This window comes from Nuphar pumila, chromosome 6 (assembly GCF_984573655.1).
Source record: "Nuphar pumila chromosome 6, dmNupPumi1.hap1.1, whole genome shotgun sequence".
NCBI classification, from domain to species: Eukaryota; Viridiplantae; Streptophyta; class Magnoliopsida; order Nymphaeales; family Nymphaeaceae; genus Nuphar; species Nuphar pumila.
Window position 1 is genome coordinate 14,573,117 of NC_143254.1, and position 16,910 is coordinate 14,590,026.

General features: G+C 38.0%; 2 protein-coding genes across 4 annotated transcripts in view; one reads left to right on the plus strand and one right to left on the minus strand.

The window, feature by feature from the left end:
• Positions 1-4,668, minus strand: part of LOC149834054 (MAP3K epsilon protein kinase 1-like) — a 45,466-nt gene extending 40,798 nt beyond the window's left edge. Inside the window, exons 1-6 of the mRNA XM_090011194.1 lie at positions 4,218-4,668; positions 3,386-3,520; positions 2,708-2,728; positions 2,530-2,603; positions 2,242-2,332; positions 2,071-2,154 (exon numbers count right to left, since the gene is read on the minus strand). Coding sequence (XP_089867320.1) covers positions 2,071-2,154; positions 2,242-2,332; positions 2,530-2,603; positions 2,708-2,728; positions 3,386-3,520; positions 4,218-4,280 — 468 coding nt within the window. The 5' untranslated portion in view covers positions 4,281-4,668. The remainder of the gene's footprint in view (positions 1-2,070; positions 2,155-2,241; positions 2,333-2,529; positions 2,604-2,707; positions 2,729-3,385; positions 3,521-4,217) is intronic.
• A 4,118-nt stretch (positions 4,669-8,786) lies between these two features.
• LOC149834055 (desiccation-related protein At2g46140-like) lies at positions 8,787-14,048 on the plus strand. Of its 3 annotated transcripts, XR_016432745.1 has the most exons (4): positions 8,787-8,925; positions 10,288-11,231; positions 11,994-12,126; positions 13,782-14,048. XR_016432745.1 is itself a non-coding variant. In XM_090011195.1 (3 exons), exons 2-3 carry the CDS (start codon positions 10,290-10,292, stop codon positions 13,793-13,795), a joined length of 1,008 nt encoding a protein of 335 aa, XP_089867321.1. In that variant the 5' UTR covers positions 8,787-8,925; positions 10,288-10,289; the 3' UTR covers positions 13,796-14,048. The 3 variants fall into 3 exon arrangements, 2 of the variants coding, with proteins under 2 accessions (XP_089867321.1, XP_089867322.1); XM_090011195.1 differs by lacking the exon at positions 11,994-12,126 and having other exon boundaries at positions 10,288-11,283; XM_090011196.1 differs by lacking the exon at positions 11,994-12,126.
• The last annotated feature ends 2,862 nt before the right edge of the window (positions 14,049-16,910 follow it).

Here is a 16,910-nt window from a genome sequence, read left to right on the forward strand (position 1 = left end):
TGTGCAGTTTAATGTATTACTCAACTTTAAAGTTTATAGAAAAGGGCAAGATCACTCATCTAGTTATGTGATTTGCAAGACAGTGGCAACAATTAGGATTTTGCCACAGAAAAATCACCACTTTGGGTTGATGGGCATCAACATCATTTTAAAGCTAGATTGGAAAACTAAATACATTATCCAGGGAGACAAGTCAATTATTAATCGATCAAGACCACATTGGTTCCAAAAGAGCTACACTCAGGAGCATGATATTCAGTTCCAATGTGACAATGGGAACGACCACAAGAAAGAAGTGTATATGAAGCAACCCCAGAGCTATGTTGAAGGAAACTCGAATTCAAAGTCTTACAATTTAAGAAGGCCATTTTTGGACTAAAACAAGACTTGAGAGCTTGGTTTGACAGCTTCTGCAAAGTTCTAAGATCTCATTGTTGCATATGTAGAAATGTTGACTATTCTTTAGTGTTTCTGGAGGCTACCGTCATTCTATTGTATGTTGATAACATAGTGATAACCAGAAATAATGAGTCAATATTTTGTGGTACTGAACTACCATAACTAGAGGTAGTGGATTCTTGATTTACGTAGATCTAATCTATAAAAACAAAAACTACCTTTTCGATCATGTTGAGCATGTTCTATTTACTATTTTCACATGTCAAAGTTGACTCCAACATGGTGCTTTGGGTCATTGTTAGACCATCCTCATTCCTCATCTTCATGGATTGCAAGCCATCAAATTTTCACCAGCTTGGAAAGTGTATCTTATTAGTTATTAACTTATTATAGATTGGATAATGATTAAACCTACTAATATAGTATATAAACCATATTAAAGACATCTTTACAGTTAGATCTACCATTTGGTGGCTAAATCCATGCAAACAAAAGTGTGCACCACCATGTGGTATTGTGGTTTAAACCACTATAGTTTCCCATGTACATACATACATTTATATAGTTGTGTTCACATATCAAATTTTTTAAAGCTCGATGTATCGGATATTCTGTACCAGTGTCCAACACCAACACCAATATCAGTGCCCAGGTAAGTAGGGCTATGGTGACAAGAAATCACCAGAAACAATGGAGTTGTTGAAACCTGAAGGTGCTTCAGCTGACATGTAAGAAATTTCAGTAGCTCATACAAGTTTCATAAAAAATAAGAATGACACTGAACATGACATGGTAAATAATGATAAGATACCGATACAGCTACATTATTGAAGTTTCAGTGACAAGTGAAGGAATTATTGGTAAGGGACCTGTTATGGGAACAACCATAGTGAGAACATATTTGTTGAAAGCTGTGACTTGAATATCAACGTAGCTTATTTTCTTGAATAAGTGAACATGAATAACACGATTTGAAGCTTCAAATCAATGGAAAAAGGAATTTATGGGTTTTGCTGCAAACTGTATGTGCATCCATTTTGTAAGCATTAAAACTTAATTAACTCTTGTTTTGCTTGTTGTTGGGCATGTTGGCTTGTATAGAGATATCAACAAATGCATTTGATTTCTTGACTATCATGTAGACGATTTTATAAGGTTAAAGCTTTACATGCATCCATCACGTGAAGAACAGATACAATATTGACTAGTTTCATTTTTTTATGTTTAAATATACATCATGGGCCCTCCTTCATTGCTTACAATATTCCTACTCTATATAGTACTGTAAAATAGCCCCATTGATGAACACACACACACACACACACACACACACACACACACACACACACACACACACACACACACACATCACGTCATCTAGTTGGAAACATGTATCAATAATTAAAACACAGGATCTGCATTCAGGAGTGCAAATCATCCTCCCAAGAGGAATAACCATAGAATCTCTCTATATATCGACAACAAGTGTAGGAACCTTAACAATTATAATTATTGAAATTTGAATATGCTTTTACAACAATGACACCAATATCAAGTAACATGAGTATCAGGAAGCAAGTACCATTTAAGTAGATAAAATGAAATTCAAGAGGGAATTGACTCATAAATAGTATCAAAAGAAACAGATGACATCTCATATTTCAAGGTTACCTCTTTTGTTGTTAATATATTTGCACCCTTGATATCCCGATGAATAACCCCTTGTTCATGAAGGTATACCAAGCCTTCCAATACCTGTTTGGTGTAATTATTGAAAAGTGAGGAAGAGAAAAAAAAGAAATAAAAAAAGGAGGCATAAAAGCCACTAAATCCTGTACAAACCTGAGCTATGTAAACAGCCACCAGAGATTCTGGGAATGGTCCAAATTTATTCGGCTTAACAATGCTAGCAAGTGAGCCATTTTCTACATATCTATGAAAATAGAAAAGTATCAATTGATATACTACTATACTAGTGAAAGTGAAAGAATGTTCATAATTATAACCAAAGTCCTTGTGAACTCCCAAAAGCATAAAAATACTATTTTGGAAGAGAATCGGAAAAGCAAATAACATATGACATATACTTCTATTAAGTTCACACTAATTGACTATGGCAAAGATACTTACTCAAGAATAATATAGAGGTGGGTCTTTGTCTTGAAAGATCCAAGATACTTCACAATATTTTTATGGTTCAGATTCTGCCACCAAAATGTACTATCATTAAATTAGATCTCAAAAGAAAACATTTGATTACATTTCCTGCTGCAAGCAGCAATTATCATCTGAAAAGTGTGGGACAAACCTTAAGTAGATCAATCTCTTGCTGAAGCACATCAATCACAGCCACCATCACCACGAATCATGACAGTAGAAAAACAAAACCATGTAAGATTTGCAGTCACACAAAGCCAAACAGACAAATGTTAAAGAGGCTTAAAACTTTCCATCCACAAAAGGCCAATGCCGCTTCCATTCAGATAACTGGCATACAGGTATTAGAAAAACCTAGGAGGATGTTTCGATGAAGGACACTAAATATAGCTGTTTGACATTTGCCAAACGTTATGAATTTACTTGAGGAATCCAGGAAAATACTCTTCATAAGAACACATATTAATTATATTGATTCTAAGTTAAACTCTAGAAGAGTTTCATACACAACACAAACTGTTTCTTGTGATTAGACATGCTTTTCTTAACATTTTAAGAAATAAAATGAGCAATTGGTATATTTAGCAGTGGAGTGGGAGAGGGAAAACCAAATTATTAGAAAATAAACAAATTAGACATGGGTTTTTTTCCTTTTTTTCAGCAGAGCATTTGCATTTTGCAGCTAAGAAACCACACACGCATCTAAAACCTAAAAATGGCTTTAATGTGGCTGACTTGTTTAGCATTAACACTATAGAACTCAATGAGCAAACGATAGAATGCGCATCACAAGTTTAATGCGTAAAGTATTAAGTTAAGAGGAACCGACCATGATGATGTTAAGGTCTTCCTGGGGAATGTTTTCCAGAGAAACTTGTTTGATGGCAACATAGTTCCCGTTCTCCAAATCCAGTCCCTTATAGACGCGTCCGTACGCTCCCTTGCCGATTTCATCTCCAAGCATCTATTTCAAACCAATTCCAAAAAACAAGTCATCAAAAATGAAGTTCTCCAAAATGCACAGAGAGAGAGAGAGAGCATTATTTTTTTCTTGAATTCAGCGATATTATGAAGAACAGAACTCAATCCTAAACCCTGATCACCAAAGTTCAGAGAACAGGAGAACTTCAAAATTCTTCCTTTCCCTAAAGAGACTATTATAGTTCTTTTTAATGATTCAGTGACCTTAGGAAGAAGAAAACTCAAATTCGAAACCCCGACTATCAAACACCAGCCACGCATCCAAGTAGAGGGATCGAAGAACTTAGAAAATCTTCCATTCCACAAAGAATATCATCAGCTTTCCCATGAATCCAGCCACATTGTGAATAACAAAACTCGAATCCTAAACAGCTACTATAAATATGAAACACCAGTCAGACACTCAGAAAGAGGGATCAAAGCACCCCAAAAATCTTCGTTTCCGCAATAGATCACTATCTTTTTCGAGAGTTCCGCAACATTCCTAAACCCTGACTACCAAACACCAGCCAACCGTTCCGAACGAGTGATCCGGAACTTCGAAAAAACCTTCCTTTCCCCATAATTCAAAGAAAAAACAGGAAAATTCAACAAAATTCTTCCTCACAAACCCTAATTTCCAATTTCCACGCATGCATCCCCCTAAAAGAGAGAGAGAGAGAGAGAGAGATCTTCCTCACATATTTGTCATTGAGAGTCTTCGATTTGTTGTGAAACTGTGCGGGAGTGGCCTGCCGAGACATCTCGCAGAGCCAAACACCACCACCATGCGAACACGAACAAAATCAAGAAGAAGAAGAAGATCCGCCAAACGAGTTGCCGCAGAGAATCCGTCCTCCTCTCCACCCCAAACGCTCACCATCACATCCCTCGCTCCTCCCCTTCAACCCTAGCAGCCCACTGCCAAATGTGCCCATCCACCCCGGCGTCCAAGATCACGAACGAGATCCCGATTTCGCGCCCGGAGATCGCGAACCCCATGAAACCTCAAAATCGAAACGCCTCGATTTTCCCTTATTAGGTTGAGTTTGGAGATCCGCACGAGAACGAGAAGACGGTGCCGGGAAACGGAATTCCGACGTCCCGCCGTGTCCCAAATCACGATTGCCCGCGAAACTCCCCTCTTCCTCCTCAGATTTCGTTCCCACATTTGTTCATGTGAGAGCTTCATAAATTCCCCTACTTTTACCCAAAATATCAGTTTTGCCACTACTCGAGCTTTGCTTGGTGCTCCTCGTTGCCTGGTCTACTAGCCTCTTGGGGCTTGATCCAAGGAGTAGTGGTCCACACTTGCAAAGATGGGGATGATGGAAAGTTGACTTTGACTCAGCTCGAATGGTTTGAACTTTGGTGATCATGGGGATCAAACCGCTCTCTTCACCTGTGATTCACCGAAACATGTTATGAATGTGATTGTTGATATTAAGCGCTTAACTTGGTTAGAACTAGGAATGGACTAACTTGGACCAACATTTTACTCACTCAATATACGTGGTTGGTTTTATGTGTACCGGCTGTAAGAATCAATTGAATTGATCAAAGTGCGATGAACCAAGTTGGTGATACTAATGGCAACTTGAGTTGACCGATTTTCTCTGCACTTCAGCTAACTTGCGACATCAACTAAGTTTGGTCGGTTTTCAGATTTCTAGAGCCTGACAAGGGATCAAGTGGTTTGGTAGGACTGAGACGAGCCCAGTGGAACCTTCTTATCTCGAGCTTAGGACTTATGACCCGGTCAAGTGTGCTAGGTTGCATGGGTCTTAAGAAGCTAGCAATTGGTGGGAAAATTTTCTTTCCCATGTAGTGGCGTTATTGATATTTTATGTTAATAGGTAGGTCATTTAATTGTACTACAGCTGTCACGTGCCGGCTCCTCGCTCGGTCCTCGCGTGAGCTGGACTCCTACGTACAGAAGTGCAACTATGAAACTGACCAGCCAACGTAAACTGTACCAAATTACGCTTTTATGCTTCAGATTCCAAAATATTACATTGATGTCCTCTACTTTCTTATGGACCTCCTCAATACAAAGATTATGGCCTGACCCGGTCCGATCCAGTATGGTCTTGGGCCACAGTGACAGGGTTCTCAATAGGGTATGATCTTCTTTGGGTGGATCTGATCCGATTATTTGGCATTCCAGTGCAGGTAAGGCATTTCCAATCTTTTTGTGGATCCTACAACCTTTGTTGCGTTGTTTACATTATCCAGTTAGGATACTGGTTTGGGGTTGGATCTCAGCACCCAGTTATTGCATATTCATGTACAGAAAGATTGTTACGGTTCTGGGTCCAATATGATTCAAGGATTCAAATTATGGACCCATTCAAATTTCAGGTTTGTTACGGGTTTGGGTGACACCAGCCCAACCTGATCAAAGATTTGAATTTTCTTCTAATATTTATGAGTTCGTTTGCATGAGCTTATTGGTACGCATTTTATGAGGAAATAATATATTAATTAAACGGCCAAACCCAACTGGGTCCAGTTTGGGGTCTTGGTTTGCAAGACAAGATTAATCTCAACCGAACCCAACTTGGTTCAAGTCGTTGTTGGGCTAGCCTCAAGTTTAACCAAACCGGGCCCAACCTAACCCAAATCTAGCACTATCATATATCAATCCTGACTTTTGTTTTTATTTATAATCCAAATAAACCACACCCGGCTCGAAGACCTGATCGTGCGGGCTCAGCCTATCATACCTACAGTCATCGCGCCGAAAGCATAAAACTCCGAGGCTATAGGAGCCCTGCCCTGAGGGCCTATGCTATGTGTTGGCTTGCACAGAGGAGCGACCCCCATGATAATGGAACCTTGATTGCCCATTTAGCAGCCAAGTCTCCACCCCACTATGCCAACCCCTCTTGGGGCTATCAATCTTGACCTTTGACATGGAGAATCAGCTTAAGCCATGCATCCCCCTACCTTGAAATTTTTAAGAAGGCAAAGCCCACTTGATGCACATTAGGCTTTTCTAAGTTGGTTGGTAAAATGGACGGGCACACTTGATGTATATTAGGCTTCTTTAATCTAGATTTAAATTCGGGTCTAACTTAAGATGGAACCGTGTCATTTCCTTTTTCACACTCGAATAAAAACGTAGGTTGTGTCCATATTGTAGGCACTCACTTGGTTTGGTTTCGTATAAAAGGTAATGACCAGGCATATATCCAAATGTTTAATTAGACTCAATGATCCAATCTCAACAGCCATGGCCATCTAAGAAGATGGATCTAATTACAGATATGCCATGATTAAGACTATATTCATCCCAATGAGAACCTCTTTTCAGTGGACAGGGGGGGAACGGTACTCAGAGTCCTTCACCTTAATGGGAACGGTTTCATGAGGAGGTGGTTGAGGTTCCTATCTATGCTACACTGATACTCCATTTTAATTGCTGCTCTGTGTTCCATTATATACACTTTTTTTTTGAAAGGCAAGCCGAGGTTAGACCGACCCCCACCAGTTATTATTCAACATACCACTGGGTTTTGAACCTGCACCATCCCACCACAGGGAGACGTGCACTAAAAGCTAGTACCAATCAGGTGAAGCCCTCCGTTGGTGCCTTTATATATATAGATAGAAAAACTTAAATATATAAACTAACAACATATGTAAGCTGGTATAAACCGAGGTTTTTATAGTTTTTTTTGCAAATTTAACCTTGAAGAAGCATTCGGCGTAGTTCATTTTGCTTGAAATCTACAATTGAATCATCATAATCGAATAAAAAAATACTACTTTTTATGCTTACATATTTATAAAAAATTTAAGGGATTGATTTTCAAGCCTTGAAAGATCCTTATACATCTCAATAGGATGATACAAGAGTTTATTTCTTTAAAACCATATATCTAAATCGCATTAATACAATAAAATAAAATAAAAAATTATAAAAATCTCAATTCATAACTGTTTAGATATTTAACTTATATATATATATATATATATATATATATATATATATATATATATATATATATATATATATATATATATATATATATATGAATCAATCAAGCAAATCAAATGGTAAGAAACTTGGTACCTTGCCAGGAATTAAGGGTAAAACAGCAGGTATTGGTATGAAAATCTGCAAAAACAAAAAACTCTCGCCCCCTTGGCCAACCATCCTTATATTTTGTTGGTTCTTATCCCATTATCCATCCACGTCCGTCCGGCAGAGAGAGAGAGAGAGAGGATCCCCATCTCTCTCCTCAGGGTATCGTTTTTTCACATAGGCATTTATGTGGAGTGGTCGGCGTAGACCTTTCAGAGCTTTACCTTTTCTTCTAGTAAAGGGCGGTCAAGACTTGCAAACAGCATTCTCATATCTTTCAAAAAGTATTTTATGAATCTGAGTAAGTCAATCTTTCTCTTCACAAAATTGTTGTCAATAATTGAAACCCCCACTTTTTAATGTCTCTCTCACATTTTTCATTTAATTTTTCTCGTGTTACACAAACAAGTAAACATTTTTCATTTAAAAAATTTATCTTATCAAAACTTTTCATAAGCAAAATTTTCTTTTACTATAAGAAATTGTCTTGCTTCCAAACGCCTCCTATCTAAAAAGGAGGGAGCCCTAATTGCCCAGCTCTGTTATGGAACAAAGGGTAGTTCGACTAGGTTTTGTCAAATGCAGTGACTGTCGTTCCCACCTATCAGTTTCCAAACAGAACTAAAAACCTGAAAAAAGGTAGACTAAGAAGTGCAAGCGTTTTCTGTCTTTGAGAAAATGAAAAGGGTCTAAAGTAAAATATGGAAGGAAAAAACTCTATTTAAGGTGGCCACCTTTCGGCCCTAATTTCAAGACAAGACTTCAGTTTTCTTAATTTTTTGATAGGACCACAGGTTTCCTGATAACTGCCAAACAGAAACATCACCTTAACTTCCAAAGGAAGGAGCTTCTTTTGGGTTTTCCATATCGCATTCGAAATTGAAAAATACTTATTTACCATCATGGAAAAAAAGTTACATATTTTACTCATTTGATGGTATTATTATTGTTATCATTTAACTCAATTTAAATGTCACTTAATCTGAGTTAATGGCCAATGGTAGGAATAAGTATATGTTGTGGCAGTTAAAAAAACAACACAACATCAAGAAATTCAAAGATGTGAATCCCTCTTTTCAAAATATGGAAAATAATTGGACCTAAATAAAATTTTTGTAATTAATAAAAGTGGAAATGAAAGATCTGACATACATTTTGACTTCTTAAACATTCAAGGGACGTGCGAGCGCCCATTCCCTCCCCCTTTAAGATCAACCCATCTGATCTGCTGCAGCAATTGCTCCTCTCTGAGAAATTTAGACCATTCTCCTCGTCTTCTGGTATCTGAGTCTCATCCCTACGCCCCTCACACGATCAAGGTAACTCTCTCTCTCTCTCTCTCTCTCTCTCTCTCTCTCTCTCTCTCTCTCTCTCTCTCTCTCTCTATATATATATATATATATATATATATATATATATATATCCTTTTGTTTGGGATGAGTGGTGATACTGCAGTTCTTTACCCGTAATGTGAGATACTGGTTTATCCCATTTTTTCTGGACAAGTTGGTGCATGGTGGTCGGATCAGTTCCTATCTGACGCTTATTTTTCTCTTGGGTCTTTTATGGGGTTGTTCTTTTTGGCTATGATGGCTGCGTAGATCAAAGCAGCTTGCTCCCCATTTACATGAATCTTCAACTGCAATGCGGATCTATGGCCTGATACTAAGTGCAATGGACTGCCAACTGCAGGGAGTCAACCCACAACCACCCATGATCTGATTCAGTGCAACAATGGGAGTTGCTCTTGATCATGGTCCCTGTGTGGATCGCCGCTCTTAGCAGCTCATTTCCTTAAATTCAATGACAGAAATCTTGTTCCCCGAAAATCTCGGCAAAAATCTCGCGACAACTTGGCAAAATCGAGTTTTTCTTGGGAAAACATTTGGGATTATTGACATGGATAACATGTGAAAAGCGTAAGAACCGCATAGGAAAATATAAATGAGTATGGATACTGTGAAAATAATGCAGAAATTGTTTTTATGGCGCCAAAGTTGCTACGAAATTGGATAGTTTCTCGTGTTTTGTTTTTTCAGAGAGATTTGTGATATGGACCTGAATCTTCGATTTGAGTTTGCAATGGATGTGTGACCTGATTCAGTTCATGGAGCTGCAAACTACCATGAGGCCACTCGAATTTGGCTTTGGCTTGATTCATTTATTCATGTTGGCTTGTGGGATCACAGCAGTTGGTGTCCTGTTTTACGTAACCTTCAGTTATAATCTGCTATAAATCTATGATCTGATTCAGTAAAATAGCTGCCAATTGCTGTGACTCAACAGAAACCATCTGTGGCCATTGCAGTCTTATGACTTCTCTTTCTTTTCTTACCTTTGGTGACTTTGGTAGCTCTATGGATCATAATATTGAGCAGCTCGAATCCCCGAATCTTCCATGAGAGTCTAAAATGGACTTATGTCCTGCATCAGTGCAATGGGCTGCAATTGTTTGTCACCCATTGTTCTTTATTACTTTCTCTCATATTCTTCATTTTTTTTTCGCTTCTAATTCTTTGGACAACACAACCAATTTTGATCTTGATACTAATACTCCGTTTATCACCATCTAAATACTTTGTTTAATTTTGTATTATTTTTTCTCCTTCTAATTGGAGAACATAACCGATTTTGGTCTTGATATTGATGCTCACCTATATACCACCATGACTACCTGCAAGGTATGGCATCGTCAGATGAACCAAAAGTCATTGAGAGGAAAGTCAAAGATAACAAAAAGGAGGAAGATAAAGATGAACAAGGTGGTTTCTTTGACAAGGTCAAGGATTTCATCCACACGGTTGGAGAGAAGATTGAAGAAACCATTGGTTTTGGAAAACCAACTGCGGATATTGCAGGGATTCACATCCCCACCATCAATCTTAAGAAGGCTGACATTGTTGTTGATGTGCTTGTAACAAATCCGAACCCCATTCCAATTCCGTTGATTGATATTGATTACCTTGTTGAGAGCGATGGACGGAAGCTTGTCTCTGGGTTGATCCCTGATGCAGGGACTATCCATGCCCATGGCTCTGAAACAATCAAGATACCTGTCTCTCTGTTGTATGATGACATCAAACAGACTTATATTGACATCAAGCCTGGAAGCATAATTCCTTACAGGGTGAAGATTTCCCTCATTGTTGATGTCCCTGTTTTTGGCCGATTGACAATTCCCTTAGAGAAGACTGGTGAGATTCCAGTGCCATACAAGCCTGATGTTGACCTGGAGAAGATTAAATTCGACAAGTTTTCATTTGAAGAAACTGTTGCAACTCTGCATTTGAAAGTAGAGAACAAGAATGACTTTGATATGGGGCTCAACAAGCTTGACTATGAGATGTGGCTTGCTGATGTGAGCATTGGAGTTGCAGAGCTCGAGAAGACTACAAAGATAGACAAGAATGGTAACACACTTGTGGAGATTCCAATCGTGTTCCGGCCAAAGGACTTTGGATCTGCGCTCTGGGATATGATCAGGGGCAGGGGAACTGGATACTCCATGAAGGGGAATCTGGATGTGGACACACCCTTTGGACCAATGAAGTTGCCGTTTAATAAGGAGGGTGGCACCACTCGGCTCAAGCAAACCAAAGAAGATGGCGAAGAAGCGAGTGATGAGGTAAGGCATTCTTTCAGGGCATTTGAGCACACCCACTTATCCAGTCCCATAGGTAATTTGGAAATTGCATTTATAGGACACAATCTAACATCTCAGTTTAGCCAAATTTTCTGAATAAGCAGTAGCATAGTAATAGTCCATTAAGTTTTTAGTTTAATCACTGTTTTTTTGTTCATTGTGGATGAAAAAAAATAAGATTTTTATGGAACCTGTACCTTTTGGCCAAAAATCAATCCTATGAAATAATACACTCAATATTGATTTTTATACCTCTTGATTTGGTTGGGAGTTGGGACATCTTTAAATAGATTAGCAGTTCTTGAAACATTGAAACCTTGTATTGGTTAGATAAATCAGTCACTTTCCTAAAATCCTTAGTGGTGGATTTCCAATGGCTTGTTATCAGTCTGGTTTTGTTCTAATCCTGATGGTGTCCAAAGGTAGAAATACAAAATAATTCACTTTCTTGCCTTCAGTTTTTATGACTTAACATGTAAAAAAGGAAGCTTGTTATTGGGTGCTGACAGAATTTAGATCCATACCGTTCTGTGAGAGGATGAAGAGATATTGTTTGCATGTTAGTTAAGTCTAAAGTTTCCTGGTTTTGTTCATGCTCACAGTGCAGTTTTTAGCTGATTTATCATTTATAAAAAACTAGGCTCAATTCTGGTGAAGTTGTCTTTTATGTTACATGATGTCTCATGTACTCTTTGCTCTCGATCTATAGATATTTTGAGTTTTGAATCTCCTGTTTCTTTTCAGTGATTGCTGATACTTTACAGATGGGATGATTTTCTCTGTTGAGTTGGGGTTTGTCTATGCTAAACCCTGCATTGTTGTTGCCAGTATTTTGTAGTATGGTCTGACGTTGTTGAAAGTTTGATTGAACTTTAAGGTACGTTTGGTTGTGTTTTTGGTGAAAAGTGAAAATACTCTTCAAAAGAGATTCACTTTCAAAATCTCATGAGACCACTTTCTAAATCTCACTTTTGGGGTTTGTGCCAACTGACTATTTACGAGGCTTGCTTTCGGAGTTCTGCGCCAAAAAAGTTTGTCCAAATGAGATTCACTTTTTAAATCTCACGTGATTTCAAATCACATGAGATGCAACCAAGCGTACCCTTAGTGTCACTCATTGACAAACAAGAGCTGCTTCAAACTATTTTGGTTCACTTGAAGGGATCTTAATCTTCCTTTTGGCCCTTTTTTTTCCTAAATGTGATCCATGGAAAGGAATTTGTTGGTGTGATGCAACAGTTAAGCTTAAAGAAAATCGAGGAATGAAAGGAGATGTTCATTCATTGTGGTGTTACTATGTTTTTATCTTGCCAGCTAATGAGTTCTACTCTGATCTTGCTTGTTGTGTGTTGGTATTATGGGAATAAACAGTTGGGCACAAGATAGCCTTTCACTGGGATAATCAGTAAATTTAGGAGTTACTATCATATCATTTGTCAATACGACATACCTAAGATGTGTGGCTTTCACTGAATCTGGTTTTAGCATGTTAAATAATTAAATAATATGAAACTTTCCTATAGAAGTAGACTAGCGATGAGTACTGGTCTACTGAGGTTGTAAATTTACTGTCTTACCTTTTCTGGATATGTGGCTCCCAATGGGATTTTGAACTTACACCCCTGATTAAGATAACAGAAAGCTATAAATCCACATACCTACTTTACTTCAAATTGTTAGAAGGTAAAAGAAAAAAAATAGGATTTTTAGTGGAATTAGGATAGCAGAAAGCTATAAATCCACATACCTACTCTACTTAAAATTGTTAGAAGGGAAAAAGAAAAGAAATAGGATGCTTTAGTGGAAATGTTTTAGGTTGAGCACATTGTATAAGATGCTGATGGATGAAATGAAGCTGATATCGTAGGATTTATTGTTCTCAAGATACTTTTTAAATGCTAGTGTTTTTAAACAAGCTACTTTTATTTTTAATTTATTTTAAATACGTAAATTGATGTTTGGAACTTTGGATGGGAGGGCCTCTTTTTGTTTTTATTTATTTTGGAGAAAGCTCTCAACAACAATACCCTTTTCTGCATCCACCACCACCATACACTATGACCACCACTACCTCCACCACCACCTGTATTCTACCTCCTTTTTTTCCTCCTAGTTTCTCTCTATTCTCTTTCTTTGCTTGTAAATGATTTACATCCAAACAGTGCTCTTGTTTTGTTTTTAAACCAAAACAAGATTTTGTTTATGAACCTGATTTCTGTTTATTGTTGAAAAGTAAATAAAAATAAATCAAACAGTGCCTTAAGTCTTATGGTCATAATTTGACAGGGTGGATGCTCCATATTTATGTTTGTTCCCTAGTCAGTCAGTGCCTGAAGGCTGCTCTTTTTTGTCTCTGTGGTTTCTTTGTGGTGTTTTTAACTGATTTATGTTGACCATAATCAGGATGCTCTATGGGCCTATGGCCGTTATATCTTAAATTTATTTTTTCTTCATGTATTATTTCATCCTAGCTAAGATGACTTCTAGTTCTATTCACGTATTTGACAATCTTATTTTCTCTTTCTTGTGCAGGAATAAGTGCTTGATTAGTATCCTAACCAAATGTTTTGTGACGTTGTAGTTGTAGTGAAGTTTGTTAGTGGCACTCTGTTGACATAAATAAGCAGCATACATTGCTGTGGCTTTTGATAATATCCGTTGTATTTCTTTGGCATACGAGACTGCTGTACTTGTCATATTTGCTGAATGGTTTTTCTTTGAATTTATAATATCGAAGGTCTGCTTTCTTCCCTGAGTTTAACAATCTTTTAAATCCAAATCACACTGCAGTCTTGGGTATTTCAGGAAGCACAGCAGCTTGGTTGATTTGTCACAGTCTGGTGAATAACTCAATATTGCTGATCATGTATCTAAAAAATACTGGAATATATCTGAAATACTTGGTTAATTACCAAACTATGTTCCTGCTTTATGGCACGGGACTTCTTGGGCCAGTGAATTTTGAGTCTCCTGGAATCTTTGCCATTTCATGTGATCAAGGTCATGGTCATGTTCCTTGTCGCAAATGGTGGAGGATAATGACCTGGGAGCTGGTCAAGAGGCTGTATTAACGCTCAGGATTTGCCATGGGCTGAAACTTGTTCACGGGCATATAGAACTTTGGAAGTTGACGCTCAACTCAGTTTGGTTTTACTGTCAGTGGCTTGTTTTCAGTCACTAAGAAACGCTACGCCTTCCGCCTCAGTTTTTATTCTTACTGGCATTATATACATATTTCTTTCTTTATTTTTTCAGTTTGATAGGCATGGTTAGGGGGGTATTAGAATCTCAAGATGGCCCTAACTATTCATGAAAGAGCAGAGGAATCAATAGTTGAAATAACATATTACCTGAAACAAATCTGAAGTCATGCTGGGTACAAAACAATGGTATGGTTCCTTTCCCAAGGCTGAACCAGCCAAATGTGGAGTACACCCTTGCTTCACCAAGGAATCCACAATTACATCGAGCGATAAGAGAGTGCTGCCGAAAAGTTTCAGATGGGCAAGTAGTTGATGCCCTTGAGTACATTTAACATATGCATTGCAAGGACTAAAAAGAGAAGGAAAATGGTTCAGCTGAATGCAACATTACACATTAGAGCGAGTGAAGAAAATAAAGTAAAAAATGAGGAGCTTGAACACAAGGGTCAAAAGGAAAGGAAATTGACTGGTATTCCTGGGCAACAACGCATTTTTCTATGATGAAATGAATGTATTTGGACTTGAACTCAGCTTTGCTTGCACGAGCTAGACGAGCCTAGCCCGAGCAGTGCTGTTGGGTTCATTCTGCTTGTTTACTGGCCCTACGAGAGAGAGAGAGAGAGAGAGAGAGAGAGAGAGAGAGAGAGCAAACCAAGCCAGTATGGTTAACTAGAAAGCCATCCAGCAGTATAGTTTCTTTTTTTGAAAGGCAAGTATAGTTTCTTCTCCAAAGTAACTTGCAAACCAAAGGCAACAAAAAAGATGAGGCAAGACCAACAATGGTAATTGGGATGTAAAACTGGAACTAAATACCAAATGAAAAGAGAGAAAAAAAGAAAAGAAGAGAAAAATGAATCCTTTATTTGAAAAGCCTGAAGCTGCATACTAGCATCCCATAGCAGTGGTCTACCACACATGATCTCTGAAAAAGACTTGTATCAATGCCTTCCCACAGCTGTCATTTCCATCCCGCAGATTCATATTGACCTCATCATCCTTTTTAAAAAGGAGCCAAAAGCGTGCTATAAGGTGACCTCCTTCAATTGTTTGGTCCACATTAACTTGCCGTTTTGTCTCGACAACCACTTGGCTACCTACCATGACTTGAATACGAAGGAGTAGGGGATCATCTTCAAAGTAATCCCCATTTGCAGACAACTCGTTGATGTGCAAGGGCTTGCTTGTGGACACTCTTGGAAACACAAAAGACAAAGTCCGTTGAGTGGCACTCGAAATGCTAAACTCTTCTAGATGTTCAAACCTGGTCTCCTGTATCAGAAAAATATGAATGTATCAGTGTAGTAATTGGTCTATCCTCCCGAGTTTGAATACATACCCAGTGTGGACCACTTCAAAAAGTCTAGTTGCATGCTTTTTTACTTAATCTGATCCAATGATGTGTTTATCACCACTTATTTATTAGACAACATGGTTTGGATCAAATTGTTTCTCAAAAATAGTTTTTTTTTTTAATTGCTAAGTTTTGGTACACTATATACCATTCTTAAGATTCTTTTGAAAACCCATCTTGTAATGAGAAATTCTAAAAAGTTCTCTACTAAATAAACTAGAGAGATCACATTTGTAGGGTTTAATTTACAAAAGATGCAATAGAACATCAAAAGTTAATATGGTCCATACCAAGTCCATACTCAAATTAGCAAGGAGAAACTAATTACTCTGCATCAGTATAGAAGCACAACGTATATTTATAACTGAAGTCTAAAGCACATGAAATACAAGGAGAATACCTTGAAGACTTCTTGCATGGCACATCCATCCAAACTTAGAATTCTTAATGGAGTTTGTTTAAATCCTTAAAGTGTGAAAGATAAGAACGATTTCTGGCATCAAGTTCAATTATAGATGATGGGAGCAAGGGTGATTGCAGATCTCTGCAACCTTGTAGGACTGGAAGAATACTGATGGAATCAGGCAAATCTTCCAATGATCTGCACTCCCTAATGATAGAAACCGCAGGTTTGTGAGGTGTCCCATGGAATCAGGTATCTTTCTTAATGAAACACAACCATCAAGGATGAACTGTTTTAGTGACTTCAATCTTCCAATAGAATCTGGTATTTCTTTTAGAGATGAACAGTCAACTAATGACAGCTTATGGAGATTCTTCAGGTCTCCAATGGAGCTGTGGATATCTCTCAAGAAGTACCAAACACAATGGTCAAGAATGAGCAGCTTCTTCAGATGCCCAATGGATTCCTGAACTTCTGCCAAACTCTCACAGCCATCAAAAACCAACTTCTCTAGGCAGGGGATGCGAGCAAAATCAGGAACTATTACCAGATTCCAGCAACAAGACAGATTAAGGACCTTCAGTTTATCAAACACTTGAAGATCATTTCTTTTGTAAAAGGAAAGAAAATATGGTAACCTCCTAAACCAGAGTCTTAGTCCTTGCTCATTCAGTATTTGGTGGATGTTATGGTTATGAGATAGG